Source organism: Euleptes europaea, chromosome 21, assembly GCF_029931775.1.
Source record: "Euleptes europaea isolate rEulEur1 chromosome 21, rEulEur1.hap1, whole genome shotgun sequence".
Classification (NCBI taxonomy): Eukaryota; Metazoa; Chordata; class Lepidosauria; order Squamata; family Sphaerodactylidae; genus Euleptes; species Euleptes europaea.
Window position 1 is genome coordinate 812,244 of NC_079332.1, and position 17,765 is coordinate 830,008.

Below are 17,765 nucleotides of genomic sequence, written 5' to 3' on the forward strand. Positions count from 1 at the left end.
TACCCTGTATTAAAACCTAGCCAGGACTGGGCGTTTCAGGTGGTGGTGGGGGGGACAAGATCTACTTGAGCACAATTGGGAGGGGCCATGGCTCAGTGGCAGAGCATCTGCTTGATATGCAGAAGATCCCAGGTTCAATCCCTGGCATCTCCAGTTAAAGGGACTGGGCAGGTGGGTGATGTGAATACGCACCTTTGTCTGAGACCCTGGAGAGCTGCTGCTGGTCTGAGTAGACAATACTTACTTTGATAGACCAATGGTCTGGTTCAGCATAAGGCAGCTTCATGTGTTCATTTGTTCATGTGTCATATACGAAACACTTTTGGCTGAAGAAAGGCTATGTCGGTCAGTTTAACCATCTCTGAAAATATTTTACCGGCACCCAACCAATATGTCGAATCTGTCTATTTAAAGGCCTCTCTTGGATGGGGAAAGACCTGCCTGAGCTTGGAATAACATACTAATTCTCAGGAGAAGCATGATGCTTTGGGGACTGTAAAAAAACAAAAAACCTATTGATTTTTAGTTGCTGCCTGTGAGAAAAGAAGGTTTAAAATTTAAATTCAGTAAGGAAACACTCTCTTACCCGTCCCGCTGAGGAGTTCCAGTTGCCTGGAAAGGCTTATGCATGCATCGCTTTGCTGGATTAGGAACGGTAGGCATAAATCTGTGTGCATCAGTGGAAGGATGCCATCTACCTGCACTGAACTGTTCTGAATGGGATGCGTGGTCAAAAAGCGAGTCCCCTCCGCTATCTTTAGTTGTCAAGGCCTGCGGATTTAAGCCAGCATGGTCAGCAAACAGGATTAAACCAAGTGCTCAGAGGCTCAGATTTAAAGACTTCTAAGAGCAACCCCATTGGCTTGGTCAGGTGTCCCCAATGGTGCCCTCCATCACCTTTCCTGGCACCCACTCAGTATTTTTAAGAAGTGGGTGGGACCAAGTGGGGGTTTTGTACAGCACAACCTCTTGATCGACTGTGCAGATTAAAAGACACCCTGTTCAACGGAACCTCTGCCTGAAACGCCGAAGAGCTACCATGCTGTTATGCATCGCCTCACTTCCCTGCCATTTGGTGGCTGGCTCTGCCTCCTGCGGCAGCCATTCTGAAGCCGCGTTCGCCAGGTTGTGTCAGGATTCCAAAGGTGCCCCCAAAGGTTTACCAGGTGAAAATGCAGGTGCTCAAGACAGCCACAAGGGGCCAGCAGCAGACAGCTAGTCACTGTAGGCCACTCAAGAGCCCAGGGCTGCGCACACTCTATGCTTGTTTTGCCACCAATAAGCAAATTCTTGTGAAAAAGCAAGCTTAACATAAGAAGAACATAAGAAAGGCCCTGCTGGATCAGTCCCAGGCCCATCAAGCCCAGCAGTCCGTTCATACAGTGGCCAACCTGATGCCTCCAGGAAGTCCCCAAACAAGACAGCTGCAGCAGCATTGTCTTGCCTGTGTTACAAAGCACCTAACATATTAGGCACACTCCTGTGATCCTGGAGAGGATAGGTATGCATCATGACTAGTATTCATTTCGACTAGTAGCCATGGATAGCCCTCTCCTCCATGAACATGTCCACTCCCCTCTTAAAGCCTTAGAACATAAGAGCACAAGAAAGGCTATGCTAGATCAGACCAAGGTCCATCAGGTCTAGCAGTCTGTTCACCCAGTGACCAACCAGGTGCCTCTGGGAAGCCCGCAAACAAGACAACTGCAGCAGCAATGTCCTGTGTTCCACAGCACCTGATAAAATGGGCATGCCCCTCTGATCCTGGAGAGTATAGGCATGCATCATGACTAGTCTCCATTTTGGCCCCACAAGGGGTCAGCAGCAGACAGCTGGTCACTATAGGCCACTCGAGAGCCCAGGCTGCCCCACGAAGCATTTGGCCAGGGCTTCAGGTGAGCATTGCAGAATGGATGGAGACACGCCCTGGCAATGCACATAGGAGCTTTTGCCACTGAATCAGGACCCGTTTTCTGAGATTTAGCCTTTGGGTTTGTTTCTGACCTTTCGTGGCCACACTGCTGGCCACCAGTATGAAATGCTAGTTTTTACTGGAATTTCCTTTGCCACAACAGAAGGTGGTGCCTAAATCTGATAGGGTGAACTATGATGGGCTTTTTTTGTTGGGGGGGGGAGGGCCCCTGAAAGGTAGATGTAAAAAATATTTAAAACAAGAACAATATCCTTGCTATCATTTGGCTCAGCAACATAGGTCTGCATTTGACTAATGGTGGCTAATATAAAGATTTTAAATAAAATAAATAAATAATAAATGGGGGGGGCATTCTTTACCATTTTGAAGCGATGGTCTACCCTCGATGGAAATGAGCCAGGCAGGGAAGTCTATATTCCTGCTACTCTCTCGCTCTCCCCCACTCCGCCCTGTTTCCAAACACACACACACATTCCTCCTTCTCTTTTGCATTCTGTCCTCGGAGCCATGGCCAAACTGGATCAAGCCACACCCCACAGAGGGCAAGTGAATGTCTAGGGACTTGTGGGCTGCTCACTCACTTAAAAAACAACAACAACCTAGGTCCTCCCTTTTGCACTTCTGACAGGCCTCTTCACCCACCGTCACCCTGTCTCTTTTTCGGACAGCAATGACTTTGACTCTAAAGGGGTACGAAACTATTTCTGCTCTGAAGTGCTCTGAATAAACCCCACCGGCGCGAACGGCTACCACAATCCTTGCCTGTGCACTCTTTCAGTAGGGTAAGTATATATATGTGTGTGTGTGTGTGCATATATATGCGCGGGCAAAATGACATGAAAATAAAACAACCCTGATTTTTTGGCGTTAAAATTTGGCACATTTCCTCAGAATAACCTTTTTCTAGGGGATGAAGGAAGAAACAGAAAACAGGGACACAGTGGAGAACAAAGCTCATGGAAGCTACATTCTGGGCTAGCCCTGGAAGCACAAGATGAGCCGTCCACTCGTCTGGTTAGCCGGCCTGTGGATAGCTTTCGTTTGCGGCAAAGCACCCGCCCCACTGGCCTAAGCTCGCGAGGTGGGAGTAGCAACCTTCCTGGCACTTAGAGAGAACACTGTGGGCTTTCTGGGCTTCCTCCCCACCCCTTTGTTTTGTTTTATATATTTATATATATATATATTAAAAAAATACCCTTGGACAGGTAAAGACGAGAACCAATTCACTGTACAGAGTTTCACTGCACAACTAGCTAAGAGTAAGTTTAACTCAGCACGTTTAACTTGCCACATTTGAGGGAGGGGAGAAAGAAATGGTACTTCTGAATACATTTGCAACCAACCAGTGGGCCTATGCTGCACCACAGAAGAGGACGCGGCTGGTTTCTCTGGGAGGGGTCAGGGGCGTTCATTCCTGCTTTCGATACGGCCTCCTGGGAGCCTCTGCCCTTTAGTACGCCGGCACCTGGTAGCCTTTCGGACTGGTGTTCAGGGTCTCGGTGAACGGTGGGCTCTGGTAGGTTTCCGTGCTCTCCACGCCGCTCCCTGTGGGGTATCCAGGGTACCCCGCGTTGGGGTCGGTGGGAAACTGATCCGTTGCAAAGAGAGACATGTCAGTCCCCAGGCGGTATCTTTGGAGGGCCTTTATGGTCAGGGCGACCTGGAACAGAACAGGAGAAGGAAACACTGCAGAGGGTTTGCGGCCGCTTGGCTCGAGACGGCTGGTCTGCCAACCAAACCGAGCAGCCCTTTGTTCCTCTCTGTCCAGCTTCTCATCTGTCTGCTGCTACTGTGGCCTTGCAGATAGATCAGTGCCTGAGGAGGACGTGCAGGAAACTGGGGGGTGGGAAATGAGCCCCCCCTCCAGTAAGAGGGTCCCTGTCCTGCACCTCCGCTTTGAAGCTGGGCACCCTCCGTTCACACGCAGAGGGTTTCATTTTTTAAAAAAGAAAACGACCCTCAGGTTCCTGCATTTCAAAATCCTCTCCCCTGCCCCTTGAGCAAATATCGGGGTGTTGACAATAAGAGAACTCAGGTTGCAGAGGTCCCATGCACATCGTAACCAGCTTGATTAGAGCAGAGGGGAAATTCTTGGGGGGCAGAAAATTACCGTTCTGACTTGTATCTGACAAAGGGAGCCTTGACTCCTGAAAGCTCACACTCCGGGAATCTTGTTGGTCTCCAAAGAGCTACTGGACTCGAACCTACCTGTTCTACTGCAGACCAACATGGCTACAACACTCTGGGAAAGAAAAGCAGGTTGACTTCTTTTTTAAAAAGAGGGGAGGCCAAAAGGTTCCTCCAGAGGATGGTCAGTCTGCTTCAGGCTAAAAATGGCAGAAGGGCCAGGTCAGTCTTAGATGAGAAATTGCCATTGTTGGGCTTCTCGCAGGATATGTTATTAGATCTTGGGAAAACTGAAGCTTTCACCAAAATTAAAAGGCGCATTAAAGAGCTTGATTGTAACAGCACTACTTTTCGTGCTTGCCGCGTTTGTTCATCCCAGTTCTTCGGAATGCCACCAACACGTGGTTTTGCCCGCTTATACTTATTATTTGACAACTCCTCGTCTTTCTAGAGCCTTCTGTTTAGCTAGACTGAGTGCTGACCCCTCTATGGTTATGCAGGGCAGGGTTTTGAATATACCATACCCAGACAGGACCTGTCCTTGCTCTTCTGGCTGTATTGATTCATTAGCTCAAGCCCTCTTGGAATGGCACTTTTATGAGGAACTTCAATCTCGTTATATCTCTCCCCTTTTAACATATAAATCTAATGCCTCTGTGTCTGGCATAATGTCTTTTTTTACTAAGTGACAGGGATCCCAAGGCTACATTGTCAGTGGCAAGATTTGTTTCAGTCCTTATATCCCTCAAACATTAGATATATGCTTCTCAAGATCAATGGATCAAGGAGCTTCCAAGGGAGAAAGGAAAGGAAAGGAAAGGCCAGGTCTAGCCTGCCAGCACCAGTCAGTGGTGCGGGTGCAGGTGGGCCTTTGGACCCCCAATCCTGGTGACTGTTGAAGTCAAAGCCCTGGGAAGGGGCTGGGCAACCCACCCCCTCGCCAATCCCATCTTAAAGGGACTGTGGCAGCCACCTTTCATGATTGGGAAGGGGGGGAAGAGGGACAACTTACCCAGGAGAGGATGGAGAAGAAGGAGAAGGCGATGGCTGCCCGGGCAGCGTCCCCGGCTTGCGTTGCGCCTTTGCTTGTCGGTGTTTGTTGCCACTGGTTAGCCAGGAAGCAGAAAGCCACGAACCACAAGAAGGACCAGAAACCTGGAAGGCACCAAAGCCCCCTTGTTAGCACCGAGGGAGGGGGTCGCTCATGCAACCGGGCTGACCCTGTCATTTGGGGATTCTGTTCTTGCACACAACACCGCCAACTGCTCTGACACTGCGGGGCTCCTGCATCTGGACAAGCTGCGTGGAAAGGGGGAAATTGGGCAGAGGGCGCTTCCTGTGGTTCTGGGACGCCAAGAGGAAGGAAATGTCACCTGTGGAATTTCCTCCAGCTGTTAAAGGCACCGTGCGTTTCCCCGCACAGAAGGTTCCCGGTTCAATCCCTGGCATCTCCAGTTAAAGGATTTCAGACAGGGGGTGTTGGCAAAGACCTTTCTCTGCCTAGGACCCTGGACAGCTCCATGAGAGCCCCGTATACAAAGCAACTCCAGTTTGTTTGATTTTACGTCCTATATTTATAGTCCGCATTTCTCACTGAGAGTCAGAGCGGATTACACGGAGTTAAGTCGATGCAGTCAATAGGATGTGACATCTAATAAGTAACATACCAGCTCTAGGATTACCAAAACCTGAACACGCGTAGATACAGAACGAAGATACGATGCTAGAAAATGGCATTGCAGCGGGAGAAAATAATGCAGCAACCGTAGCATAATATGTGCAGCTAACAGATCATACATCACATGGATACACATGAAGCTGCCTTACACTGAATCAGACCCTTGGTCCATCCAAGTCAGACTTGTCTACTCAGACCGGCGGCAGCTCTCCAGGGTCTCAGGAAGAAAAGGGTCTTTCACCTCACCTACTTGCCTGGTCCCTTTAACGGGAGATGCCACTGGGGATTGAACCTGGGGCCTTCTGCATGACAAGCAGATGCTCTGCCACTGAGCCACGGCCCCTCCTGTTCAAAGTAGTCCAGTCCCCAGTCCCTTGCCCTGTATGATAACACCTTGAACTGTTCCTGAACTGATGACCTTCTCAGAAACACCCTCCTGACCTACCTGAGAAGCCGAGGTCCACGAGGACGGCCCGCTTCCGGTCCTTCACGCTGCTGATCTGCTGGAAATAGAGGTCCACCACCAGGAAGAGGCAGCAAGCCAAGAAGGCGATGAGTCCAATGGTGACGCCGTAATTGCAGGCCCCTTCGTGACCGTTGTAGACACACTTCAGGATCGGGGACTTCTCGTTGTTGACGTAACCCTCGTTAATGATGGAGCCGAACACAATGATGGAGAAGATCTGCAGGGGGAAGGAGGAGGAGGAATAAAATGGTAACACAGTCTCTGCTGCCGAAAGGGTCCCCCAGGCTGAAGGGAGATACCATCACCAGCCACAGCTCGGAAGGAACACCACAGAGAGGGCGAAAGCACAATCAAGAGGCAGTGTAAACAAAATCTTAAGCTTTGGGGAAATGTTATTTATTTTTTTAAATGATCCAGAGGGAGATATATAAAATCAGATTGCAACAGGTAACAATAAAACCCTTTATTTCTTCTAGTCCCTTTCCTCCTGGGCTCTTTTTGCACTCAGTATCCCAACTTACAAAACCCCACTGATTGAACTGCTGCAGTGTCATGGAATACGTTCCAATTTCTCCGTGTGCGTGCATGTGCGAGGAGCCTTAAAAGTCTCAACATTAATATGAAGCAACAATCTGTCTTTGGACTTCAGGTCTCTAATAGACTGGCAAGAAACCAGGCAAGCTTTTCCTGGACACGCCCGATGGCGACATGTTTACAACGAAACCAGATTTGCCCCTAAATGTCCCCGGGGCACTTGATTAGTTTCTGCTATCAGCTACCAGACCCTCGGTTCTCATCCAGGCTGAGTGACGTTATCAGAGCTGCTACGGGACACCCGTTCACCTCGCCCAGCCCGTACCACCTAGATATTAATCTCTTCCAGTCGAGTGGATGATTCCTGCCCACACCCGCCGTGAGCGGCAAAATACACCCGACTGTAATGACAAGCAGCAAAGACCAAGAGGCTGTCGCGGCTCTGTCAGCAAGGAGCTGAAACGCCAGCTCTCTCTTCTTTTTTCCCCCCTCTGGGTTCGCCTTCTAATCTCATTCATAAATAATGCAAAAACTAATGTTTTCTTTTTTGCTGTTGGAAGCCTCTGACAGCAGTTTAAGGGAAACACACAACCTGTCAGAAGCACGGTGCGATCTGGCAGCAAGAATAATCGAGACAAGCCAGTCGCGTGGGGTTACTAAGCTGAAGGGTCCGTGGACAAAGAGCCTCCTTTCCCGCCTGGCTCCAAACAGCCTCAGTGTCCTCACAGGGAACAGGAAAACAACATCAGGTGGGCCTGGTAGATTTTTAGTGCTGACCTAACGGCATACTGCATTTTCCCCCTCCAAGGAAGGATGCCCCTCCTCCCATTTTATTCTCACAACAACCCAGTAAGGTAGGTTAACTCCTGAGATCCTCACAGGCCCAGGGTGACCCAATCAGCTTCACAGCTTCACAGCTCAGGGCAATTTGGGGAGCGGCTGCGGCTCAGTGGAAGAGCTTCTGCTTTGCACGCAGAAGGCCCCAGGTTCACTCCGGGCAGTGTCTCCAGTTAAAAGGACCAGGCAGGTAGGTGATGTGGAAGACCTCTGCCTGAGACCTTGGAGAGCTGCTGCCAGTCGGAGTAGACAATACTGACCCAAATTGTGTGGAGGGAGATGGCTGAGTGACTTCTTTGCAGCAGGATTAAAGCTAGGGGTGTTTATGTGTAAGCTAGAGAGAGCACGTGTCAGCCCCACCGATCCAACGCCGTTTCTCCAGGACAAAAGCTGGCAACCCTAGCTGCAAATTCTCTCTCGCTGCTTCGTCACAATACAAACCCTCTCCAAGCAGAGAGCGCCACCAGCCAAGAGGCTTCTGCCCTGTGGTAGGAAGAGCAAGAAGAGTGTTTTTTCCGCCCCGTCACTTAACGTTTCAATGACACTTGCGAGCCAGCTGAGAGCTTTCAGCCCTTTTCTCCCAGGTGCCTGCTTGTTCTGAGCCTTTGAGGCAAGGGCCTAGGAAGAGGATTTCTGTTTGCTTGTTTAGCCCAGCACAAAAGCAGATGCCTTATGCATCTGATACTCAGGGCTGCGCACACTCCATGCTTGTTTGCTTTGCCATCAACAAGCCGATTCTTGTGAAAAAGCAAGCTTAACGTAAGAAGAACTTAAGAAAAGCCCTGCTGGATCAGACCAAGGACCATCAGTCTGTTCACACAGTGGTCAACCAGGTGCCTCTAGGAAGCCCACAAACAAGATGATTGCAGCAGCATTATCCTGCCTGTGTTCCACAGCACCGAACATATTAGGCACACTCCTCTGATCCTGGAGAGAATAGGTATGCATCATGACTAGTATCCATTTTTGCTAGTAGCCATGGATAGCCCTCTCCTCCATGAACATGTCCGCTCCCCTCTTAAAGCCTTCCAAGTTGGCAGCCATCACCACATCCTGGGGCAGGGAGTTCCACAGTTTAACCATGCATTGTGTGAAGGAATACTTCCTTTTATCAGTTTTGAATCTCTCACCCTCCAGCTTCAGATGACCCCCAGCGTTCTAGTATTATGAGGGAGAAAAGCTTCTCCCTGTCCACTTTCTCCATACCATGCATAATTTTATAGACCTCTATCATGTCTCCCCTTAACCGCCTTCTTTCCAAGCTAAACAGCCCTAAGTGTTTTAACCGCTCCTCAAAGGGCAGTTGCTCTAGTTCCCTGATCATTTTGGTTGCTCTTTTCTACACAAACAAGACGACTGCAGCAGCATCCTTCTGTCTAGGTTTCACAGCACCTGATATAATAGGCATGCTCCTCTGATTCTGGAGAGAATAGGTATGCATCATGACTAGTATCCATTTTGACTAGTAGCCATGAATACCCCTCTCTTCCATGAACACGTCCACTCCCTTATATGTATATGTAAAAAATGAAAGGTGTCATTGCCCGCCTCTACATAGCAACCTGGGAAATCCTATGTGGCCTGTGTGCGCGCGTGTGAATGTGTTTTCCCTGCTCCTGATCGTGGCAATACATGCAACCCTGGAGCGGGGGTTCTTGTCTACCCATGAGGATGCTAATCCACACTACACCACAACAGCAGCCAGAGTGTGGAACTAAGAGATAATAGTTGGAGCCAAAGAAACACTGGGGTGGGGAGGGGGAAGAGATGGTGAAACCTTGAGCAGGTTGTTATTTCAACACATTGGGAAACAGGAAGAGGTACCTTTGCACCTAGCAAACCAGGAACATCTGTGACACCAGAAAACCTCGTGCCAGCTCCACGTTTGGGTGCCAGGCACCACCCCCTCGGCCATCTGGACCGAGGAGAATTGCACTACTAATTTTTTTAAAATTCATAGTTCTCATGTCCTTGCATGCCACCCAGAGCCCCGTGTTCTACTCTGAAACCTCATGCACTGTTCCTTTCAACCATCCCCAGGGAGAAACAGCGAGGCATTAAAACTGGACCTCTTTTTCTTTTTTAATCTTCAAATGTGCTGATTTCGATTTCTTCATTATATGAAACACAAAAATTAAAAGGCAAGGCAATCAACCCTCAACCAAGGGAAATGAAAGCAGAAGCCTACTCATCGGCACTAACTTATCTTCTGGAGTGTTGCGCTGCTAACTTAAATTTCTGTCAGTTAGTAGCACTGGCCTACCTTGCCGCATCGACGTAAGGCCTACACTAACAATGTTACAGGTAGGACCTGACTGGATGGTCCAGGCTAGCCCAATCTCATCAGCTCTTGGAAGCTAAGCAGGGCGGACCCTGGTTAGTACTTGGATGGGAGACCACCAAGGAAGTCCAGGGTTGATGTGCAGAGCCAGGAAATGGCAAAAAACCGCCTCTGTGTGTCTCTTGCCTTGAAAACCTTACAAGGGGTCGCCATAAGTCCACTCTGACTTGACGGCACTTTCCACTTCCAGACAGGTAGGAAAGCCGTCTGTGAATGACATTCGCCGTTCCCACAGCAGGAATGATAATATAGTTCGCAGAACAACCCCCTACATGTCTAACATACATCATTACTGTTGCCCTTATGACAACACTGTGAGGCAGGCCGGTATTCTTGTGTCCCTGATGCAGATGCTGAACTGAGGCTTAAGAAATAGCGGCTTGCACTAAGCCTGCCTCAGTCACTCATGACGGACCCCACAACCTTCTGGATCACAGTTCATGTTGTTAGCCATCGTACTCATTCCCGTGCAACCACGCCCTGGTTCCAGAGGCCAAAAATGCATCCTCTTTGGTTCCTATTGCAGTTCCCGGCCACTTCCAAGAAGCAAACACATGAGCATCAATGTTAAGTCAATTATCCACTTCCTTTTAAGCTACAAGATTCAGGCTGGAGACCAAATGGACTCATCTCAAGCCGCTCACAGAGAACAGTTTTAAATCTGCGGTGCCAAGAACTCCCGATACACCCTGCTTGGCACACACAGAAGCCTGGGAACTGTTCTTCAAAGCATTTTGCAAAGCCTGTTTTTTTATCTGTGGATTCTCTACTTAAGAGAGGAGAAAAGCACACACGCAGACAGCAAATTCTACACATTCTCCTGTGCCGTGACAAAGATATTGCTGCAACTATATAGATAGCTTTGAAGCAATCATCCTTCCTTTGCTACTGCAGCTATCCAAAACGGGTGTGCTTCAAGTTCATGCATCTCTTGAGATCTGGGGATGGAGCTTGGGGAGGGGTTGGGTTTGGGGACGGGAGGGACCTCAGTGAGGTATAATGCCACACAGTCCACCCTCCAAAGCAGCCACTGCCTCCAGGGGCTGGTGACTGGAGATCAACTGTAATTCCAGGAGATCTCCAGGGCCCACCTGGAGGTTGGCAACACCACTCCTTGTTCAGACCTATTCCTGCTCACCTTCAGGTCCCATTTGCTGACATCTCATGTCCCCATTCCAGGGCCTCCCCCGCCACCAACGTCTCATTCCCATTTCCTCTTTTTTTTTAATCTTCTCCCTTGAATTTATTCCTGCAATCCATTTTGGCTTTTTCTCTGCCTGCCTGCTCCCTAAATGCTGTCGCTGGCATGCCAGGAGGACTGTATACCTGCTCATTTCTTTTAACAGCAAGACTGTGCAAGGCACCAGGCAGTATGGATAAAATCTGCCCTGGATCTAAGCCTCTGATGCACATGGGAAACTCAGCGCAATCCTATGCAGAGTCACTCCAGTCTAAGCCCATTGAAATGAATGGGCTTAGACTGGAGTAACTCTCCTTAGGATTGCAGTCAGTCTCGCCTGCCACCCCCACCCCCACAAATCCACTGGGGGGAAATTAACAGGCTGGCATCTCTCTGGTTTTACTGCCCATCTGTTCGAGTGCCAACCCTCTCTTTTTCCTTTCCCCTCTTCTAAAACATCTTGTGCCGAACACACAAACCCCAGACCAATACAACACCCTCGGTCCTGTTTAAAACACCAAACAAACTCAAGCGGCGTGGAAGGAAAGGACTGCTGTGCCTTTTTTGCTTACTATTATAAGACTAAAAAAGGACAATGCATCTTCCTCCTCATAAGGAAAGGACTTCTATCTGCAACATCAGTTAAAAAACAGGCTGCCTGCCTGACCATCAGTAGTTATTGGCTTAGCTGCTGTGATGTCATGCAACATTCAGGGGAAGGTGTCAGCCATAGACTACTGAGAAAACGTGCAGCTTCTGCAAGGAAAATTAACAGACCTCTCAGCAAGGAAAAAGACTCCTACTTATATTGCTGCAAAAGTTAGTAGAAGTAGTAGTCAAAAGCTGTGTACCTTCAAAAAATAATAACAAAGGGTTTCTCACTTCACAAATAAGGCTAGAGGGACCCCCCAAAACGCCATCACCATCGCAAGGAGAAAGCAAATAAGGAAACTAGTGTGGTGAGGTGGAAAGAGCTGTAGACTAGGATCCTGGGTTCGAATCCCCACTTCTACCACAGAAGCTCGCTGAGTGACCCTGGCCCCGTCACAATCTCTCAGCCTGGCCCACCCCACAGGATATTTCTTGTGAGAGAACGGAGGAGGGGAGAATGATGCTTTGGGGCCCAGCTGGGGAGAAAAGCAGGATGCAAATACATAAATGCATATGCAAAATAAACTTGGGGACATTCCAGCCGTATAACTTTCCAGGAACCCTTGTTCTGCAAATATCAAACCAATGAATTTGTTTAGGCGAAACCCACTATGGTTGATGCTGAGGTCTCAAAGCCTTTTTGCTCCAAATCAACCTTTGGGTGTCTTACCCCTGACTGCACACAAGCTAAACCAGCCCCTAAACTCCACCCCAAGGCTTGCTTCAAGCTGGGTACGGCCACTTTCTTTCTAGAAGCAGCTGGATGTAAATCTTTGCTTTAGACAGACACAGCACGCCTGCCTGGAACTACTGGAAACAAGACAACTCTCTCCACTAACAATCCAGCAGGGTGCACTTGGTCACGGAAAGGCTGTTTACGCCCACCTGAATGGCCATCTCCTCAGCAGGAGGCTGGCTTTAAATGATTATTTTGCTAGGCAGGAGCCAGGGAGTTCCTCTGCACTTGCCGTCACATCCAAGACACCCATAAACACCACTCCAGGCTTCTATTTTCTCCCGCCAAGAAAATAGCTAGGTCATGTTTTCCCCATCTCCTGTCTGAGCAATAAAAAATCACCTATAGATGGGTAAAGGTAAACTTGAAAGTGGCACTCACATGAAGTTGTGCAGGAAACATAAAGGCCCATTCCCACTTGACAAAGGATGTATGGGGAATCCTACAGTTGGAAGGGACCACCAGGGTCATCTAGTCCAACCACAATGCAGGAGATTCACAACTACCTCCCCCCTCACATTCCTAGTGACCAGAAGATGGCCAAGATGCCCTCCCTCTCATCATCTGCCTAAAGTCACAGAATCAGTGTTGCTGACAGATGGCCATCTAGCCTCTACTTAAAAACCTCCAGGGAAGGAGAGCTCACCACCTCCCGAGGAAGCCTGTTCCACTGAGGAACCACTCTGTTAGAAAGTTCTTCCTAATGTCTAGACGGATTGTGTGAAAAGGTAAATTCCTACCATGGATTTGACCTCCTTGAGGGCGGGGAGGGGGATTTTCGAGTTAGGGGAAAAACTGGGGGGGGGGAGGTCCTGGAAAAGGGCCCCACCATCCCACCCTGCCTCCGAAAAGAGGGAGAGGCAGTTTGCTTGCCCAGCGGGTTGTATGCAGCCTCCCTCTTGCCGCACGCCAGGAAAAGTCTTGGCCATAATGGACAGTCCACCCTTGTTTCAGCCAGAGAGCTCTGTCCTCTGAACTTCTGCCATTAGCCAATGCTGGGTCCTAATATATGGCCTAGTAGTGTTTCTTCCGAAACTCCTGGCCTGCTTCAAAATGCCCACGTGTGGAGGGTTCATCCCTCACCACCATGTCACCATTCCCAGCCTCCATGGCCCTGGGTTAGAGCACAGGGCATCCAGGCAGAACCCTGGAGCTACAGTTCTGCCATTCCTAAAGTGGGACGCTTTGGCTCTAAATCCCTCCTGGAAATTATGACCCAAGGCTAGAAGCTGGCTCACCACAGTGAGAGCAGGCACTCTGCACATGTTTAGCCTCCTTTTCACTGCCTCGCATGTTCAAAACCAGACTCTGAAGGCCGTTCCCTGAGCTCATGCTCTGGGTAAGCCTAGGATTTCTCCCTAGACTGAAAATTTCAATCCATTCATTTTAGCATCTCTTTGCTTCCTTCAGGCCTGCCCTTCCTCTGTTGTTGATTCACCTTGCTGCTCTCAGTCGCTGTAGAGATGCAGACCAGAAGGTTCTTGGGGGCACAGGCCTATCTTTTATTGTTGTCTAAAGAGATGGCTCCGTAGCGATCAGGGTATCAAACCCAGATCAATTCCCCCCCCCCCCGCACAGCAACAGATGTCCAAATTTTTTCACCTAAAAAAAAAAGCTAGTTCCTCTTGAATAAGACATCAATCCACTGGTTCCAGTTCATTCAGACATGAATATATGGAATATTAGATTACTTGCCCTCTGCAGCTCTGGAAAGTTATCTGTTCTTAAAAACCAATAGCCTGCATCTTTTCCTGTGTATCCCCCCAAAAAGCAAGCATTTGCAAGCCTCAAAAACCGCCATGGAAGCGGAGAGGCTAAGTACCCTGGAGGACCCTACAAAAAGCACCCAGTCCCTAATTCCAACGATGACCTAATAATTTGCATGAAACATGGCAAAGTGCCCCTTGAAGGCACCAGGACTCCCCACCCCCAGGATCTGCCGAAGCCTCTGGATCTTACATTCGAGACCCTGATATAATAAAATAAAAATACAGCCATTTTTTAAAAAAAGGCTTTTGGCATGTCCCAAATCCCCAAGACTGACTCAGTCACAGAGTTGCTGGACTGATTTTACACCCCCTTTGCCTCACACACACACACACACACACAGAGACGTTCATTTGAATCAGGCCCATCTTTATGTTGCTTTCCTGACAAGCGGTGCTGCAAAGAAAACACATCCAGCAATCAAAGCGGTTATCGGTTCCCTCCTATCTTGATCCAGGTGCCCACGAATGGAGGCAGCAGGGCACCCAGCAGAAGCCGAGTCTTCCTTTTTGCCATCCGCAGAACAAGGCTGGGCACGGAACAGGTACAACCAGCCCTTCTCCCTCTTCCCCCACACAGGCAGAAACGGGGAAAATGTCTCCTGGCTTAACCATCTTGCCACTCACTGCACACACAAAGCCTGCTGGTATTTGTTTAAAATTCAGAAATGCAAACGACCACAGCGGCTGGAGGGGGGGATGGAAGGCGGGGGAGACCCACCACCTCCAGTGGCAAACCCAACCAGAAGCAGGAAGGCCAGACAGCTCTCTCTCCCCCACCAAATCTATCCCAGGGCTTGGAGAAGGCAACCTGATGGGGAGAAAAGGGTGTTGGTATTGAAGGGGGGGGGTGAAGCTCTGCTCACACCCTTCCAGATGTGCGACTGCAGCAGGCGCCCATTTGTCCTCCCCCTTCCCCCAGCATTTGCCCAAATTTTGCTGGGGGGGGAATAATAAAAGAGGGGGAGGGTGGTCTTGAGGCACTCCTTAGATAAACCGACAGGTTGCAAAACGTTCAGTGGCAAAAGATACAGAAAACAGCGTATCCGTGCAAAATGTCTAAGGAGGCATCCAATGGATGTACAGACACATATGAATGGATATATACTAGGATGATAGATAGATAGATAGATAGATAGATAGATAGATAGATAGATAGATAGATAGATAAGACAGATCTCTCGCTCCAAGCCAGTGCTTGGCTGCAGGCTGGCAGGGCGGGTACGCCAAGGCACTGCCCAGGCTCAACCCTCTTTGCAAATGGGGGTGGGAGGAGAGCGCCCTGCCCCTCTTACCGCCGAGACGAGGCGGAGGATGGTCTGGGGCCGCCGGAGGAACTCAAGTGGGTCCAGCGCCCCGCCGGCACGCCCGGCTCCGAAGGAAGCGCCTTCCATGGCTCCTCCAGCAGTAGGGAGCGGGCACCGGCCACTTGCCCCGGCTGATGCGCTGGCTGCTGCTGCTGCCTCCTCCGCCGGCGGCGGCGTCTTGCGCGCAGCCTCCTCGCCGCCTCCTTCTCCTCCTCCAAAGCTGCATCCCAGCCCGGGTGGGTGGGCGCCCCCCTCTCCTCCCCTGCGCTGGGCTGCGCCGCCACTTGGGCCAGCCCAGGGAGTGGATGGGACCATCAGAGGGAGAGGGGTGGCCAGCGAGCTCTTCCTCGCAGGAGGATGAATGGATGGGATGGCCCTTGGCGGTTGCCTGTTCACGGTGACCTGCTGGCAGGAAGCTCTCACAACGCAGAAGCAGGGCTGTCCTCCACCGCCTTCTCGCCCCCCTGCCTGCCTCCCTCCCTCCCCAGGCTCCCCACCTGCTCTCTGCTCGCCTTTCACACCTGCCTCCAGAGGGGCTGGGATTTCCCTCTCTACCGCATCTCTACATCTGGCAGCTTCTTTTTTTCTCCTTGCATCAGTGGCCTGCTTGGGGGGGGGGAATTCATGGATGCCAACTCTGGGTTGGGAAAATCCTAGAGATTTGGGGGGTGGAGTTTGGGGAGGGATTTGATGCCGTGGAGTCCACCCTCCAAGGCAGCCCTTTTTCTCCAGGGGAACGGATCCCTGTCGTCAGGAGATCGGTTGTGACTTTAGGAGATCTCCAGGCCCTACCTGGAGGTTGGCATCTCTGCTGAGAACAGGTGTGTGGAGAGGGTGGGGGAGTCCCACATGGTTATTTGTTCTATAGCACTAAGGCTGGATCCAGTGCTGTGTTTATAGCAGTGGTGGATTAGGGCTGGGGAGATGCATGTCCAAAACAAAAGGAAGTAACATTTTCAGGTTAAGAGGAATTAGCTTGTGTAACTCCCTGCCGCAGGATGCCACAATGCCGACCACTCAGTTTCAGCTGGCTTTCAAAGAGAATTTGGAAAAGTCGTGGAGGGGGAGGTCTGCCGGGGGCTCCTGGCCACACTAGTCCTATGGAGACTCCATAGTCAGAGGGAGTAACTGGGGAGGTTTGTAGGCCTTTGGGGAAAAATAGGGGGTGAAACCAGATGCTGGACTACGTGGTCTAGGGTGGCAACCCAGTTTAGGGAGCTTTTGCCTCCCCAAGATCATGTGCAAGTCATTCCCTGTCTATACAGAACAGGCTTCAGACTGTGGGTAAGAGGAGAGGGGGCAGAATTTTAATACATATTTTTTTAAAAACCTCCCCGCAACTAAAAAATAGCATCTCAGGGGAAAAGCTTTCAGCATAGGCCTTTGCATGTGATGCTAGATTTCCACATGCAGAGAAACAGTGCTGAAAAGGAAACAGGGTGTGTAATCCCTTACCTGCTATCTGAAGGGGTACAGTCTGGTCTACCACCGCAGGGCTCTGCTGCCTCAGTTCCCCTGCCTGCGTGAATCAAGTCTTAATCAAGAAGTCCTGGGGTTTCCTCTGATGCAAACTCTTTAGGCAAGCTGATGCCAGCCCCCATCTGGAATACGGTGATCACACTGGTCTACCTCACAGGGGTGTTGTTAACACATGAAGCTCTCTCACTGCCCTAAGTGCAACACGAACGCCAAGAATTAATATTACCATCACTATGTGAACCTAAGACTGTAGGACAGACTGCCCCAGTCCAGGTGGGGAGAGGAGGCAGCATTTCCATATGCCCTTCCCCCATATAAAAACATATTGCATATAAGTAAAAGCTAGCACATCAGAGACAAGAGATATTCTAGTCCAGCTGAGCCTCTGATGCATTAATATTCTCTTTAGGGGGTTGTTTCCCTTGGGAATTTTTTTTAATGTCTCTCCAGCTGGAGCAGTACAGTCTGTTCTCGGACTTCTTCCAGCCTGGTTTACATATGGCAGCAGAGCCCTGACGTGGGAGAACGGACTTCAGAAGGGCAGTGGATCCCAGCTTTCAATATCTCTTTGCAAAAAACAACAACCACCCTGCAGTTAGAAAGCTAGAACGCCAGGGAGAAAGAAGGGGGCGCTCAGTCTTTGCAAAAGGAATCCCCCTCCCTTTCAGACTGCAGGCTTGCCTCCTCGCTTCCCACCCTCCCCATCGTGATGCTGAGTTTGATTTGTGTT

General features: G+C 50.0%; 1 protein-coding gene across 1 annotated transcript; it reads right to left on the reverse strand.

Annotated features, from left to right (window-relative positions):
- Positions 1-3,091: 3,091 nt before the first annotated feature.
- Positions 3,092-15,871, reverse strand: SYNGR3 (synaptogyrin 3). Its single transcript, XM_056866154.1, has 4 exons — positions 15,545-15,871; positions 6,184-6,421; positions 5,073-5,215; positions 3,092-3,593 (listed from the first exon to the last, which is right to left on the reverse strand). The coding sequence occupies exons 1-4, from the start codon at positions 15,869-15,871 to the stop codon at positions 3,384-3,386; spliced, it is 918 nt and encodes a 305-aa protein (XP_056722132.1). The 3' UTR covers positions 3,092-3,383.
- Between the last annotated feature and the right edge of the window lie 1,894 nt (positions 15,872-17,765).

Excerpts from the sequence above, each read along its gene's own strand:
- SYNGR3 (XM_056866154.1), bottom strand. The coding sequence starts at position 15,871 with ATGGTCCCATCCACTCCCTGGGCTGGCCCAAGTGGCGGCGCAGCCCAG. Across the intron at positions 6,422-15,544 it reads TCCTCCGCCTCGTCTCGGCG|ATCTTCTCCATCATTGTGTT; the intron begins GTAAGAGGGGCA and ends TTCCCCCTGCAG. Across the intron at positions 3,594-5,072 it reads TCTTCTCCATCCTCTCCTGG|GTCGCCCTGACCATAAAGGC; the intron begins GTAAGTTGTCCC and ends GTTCTGTTCCAG.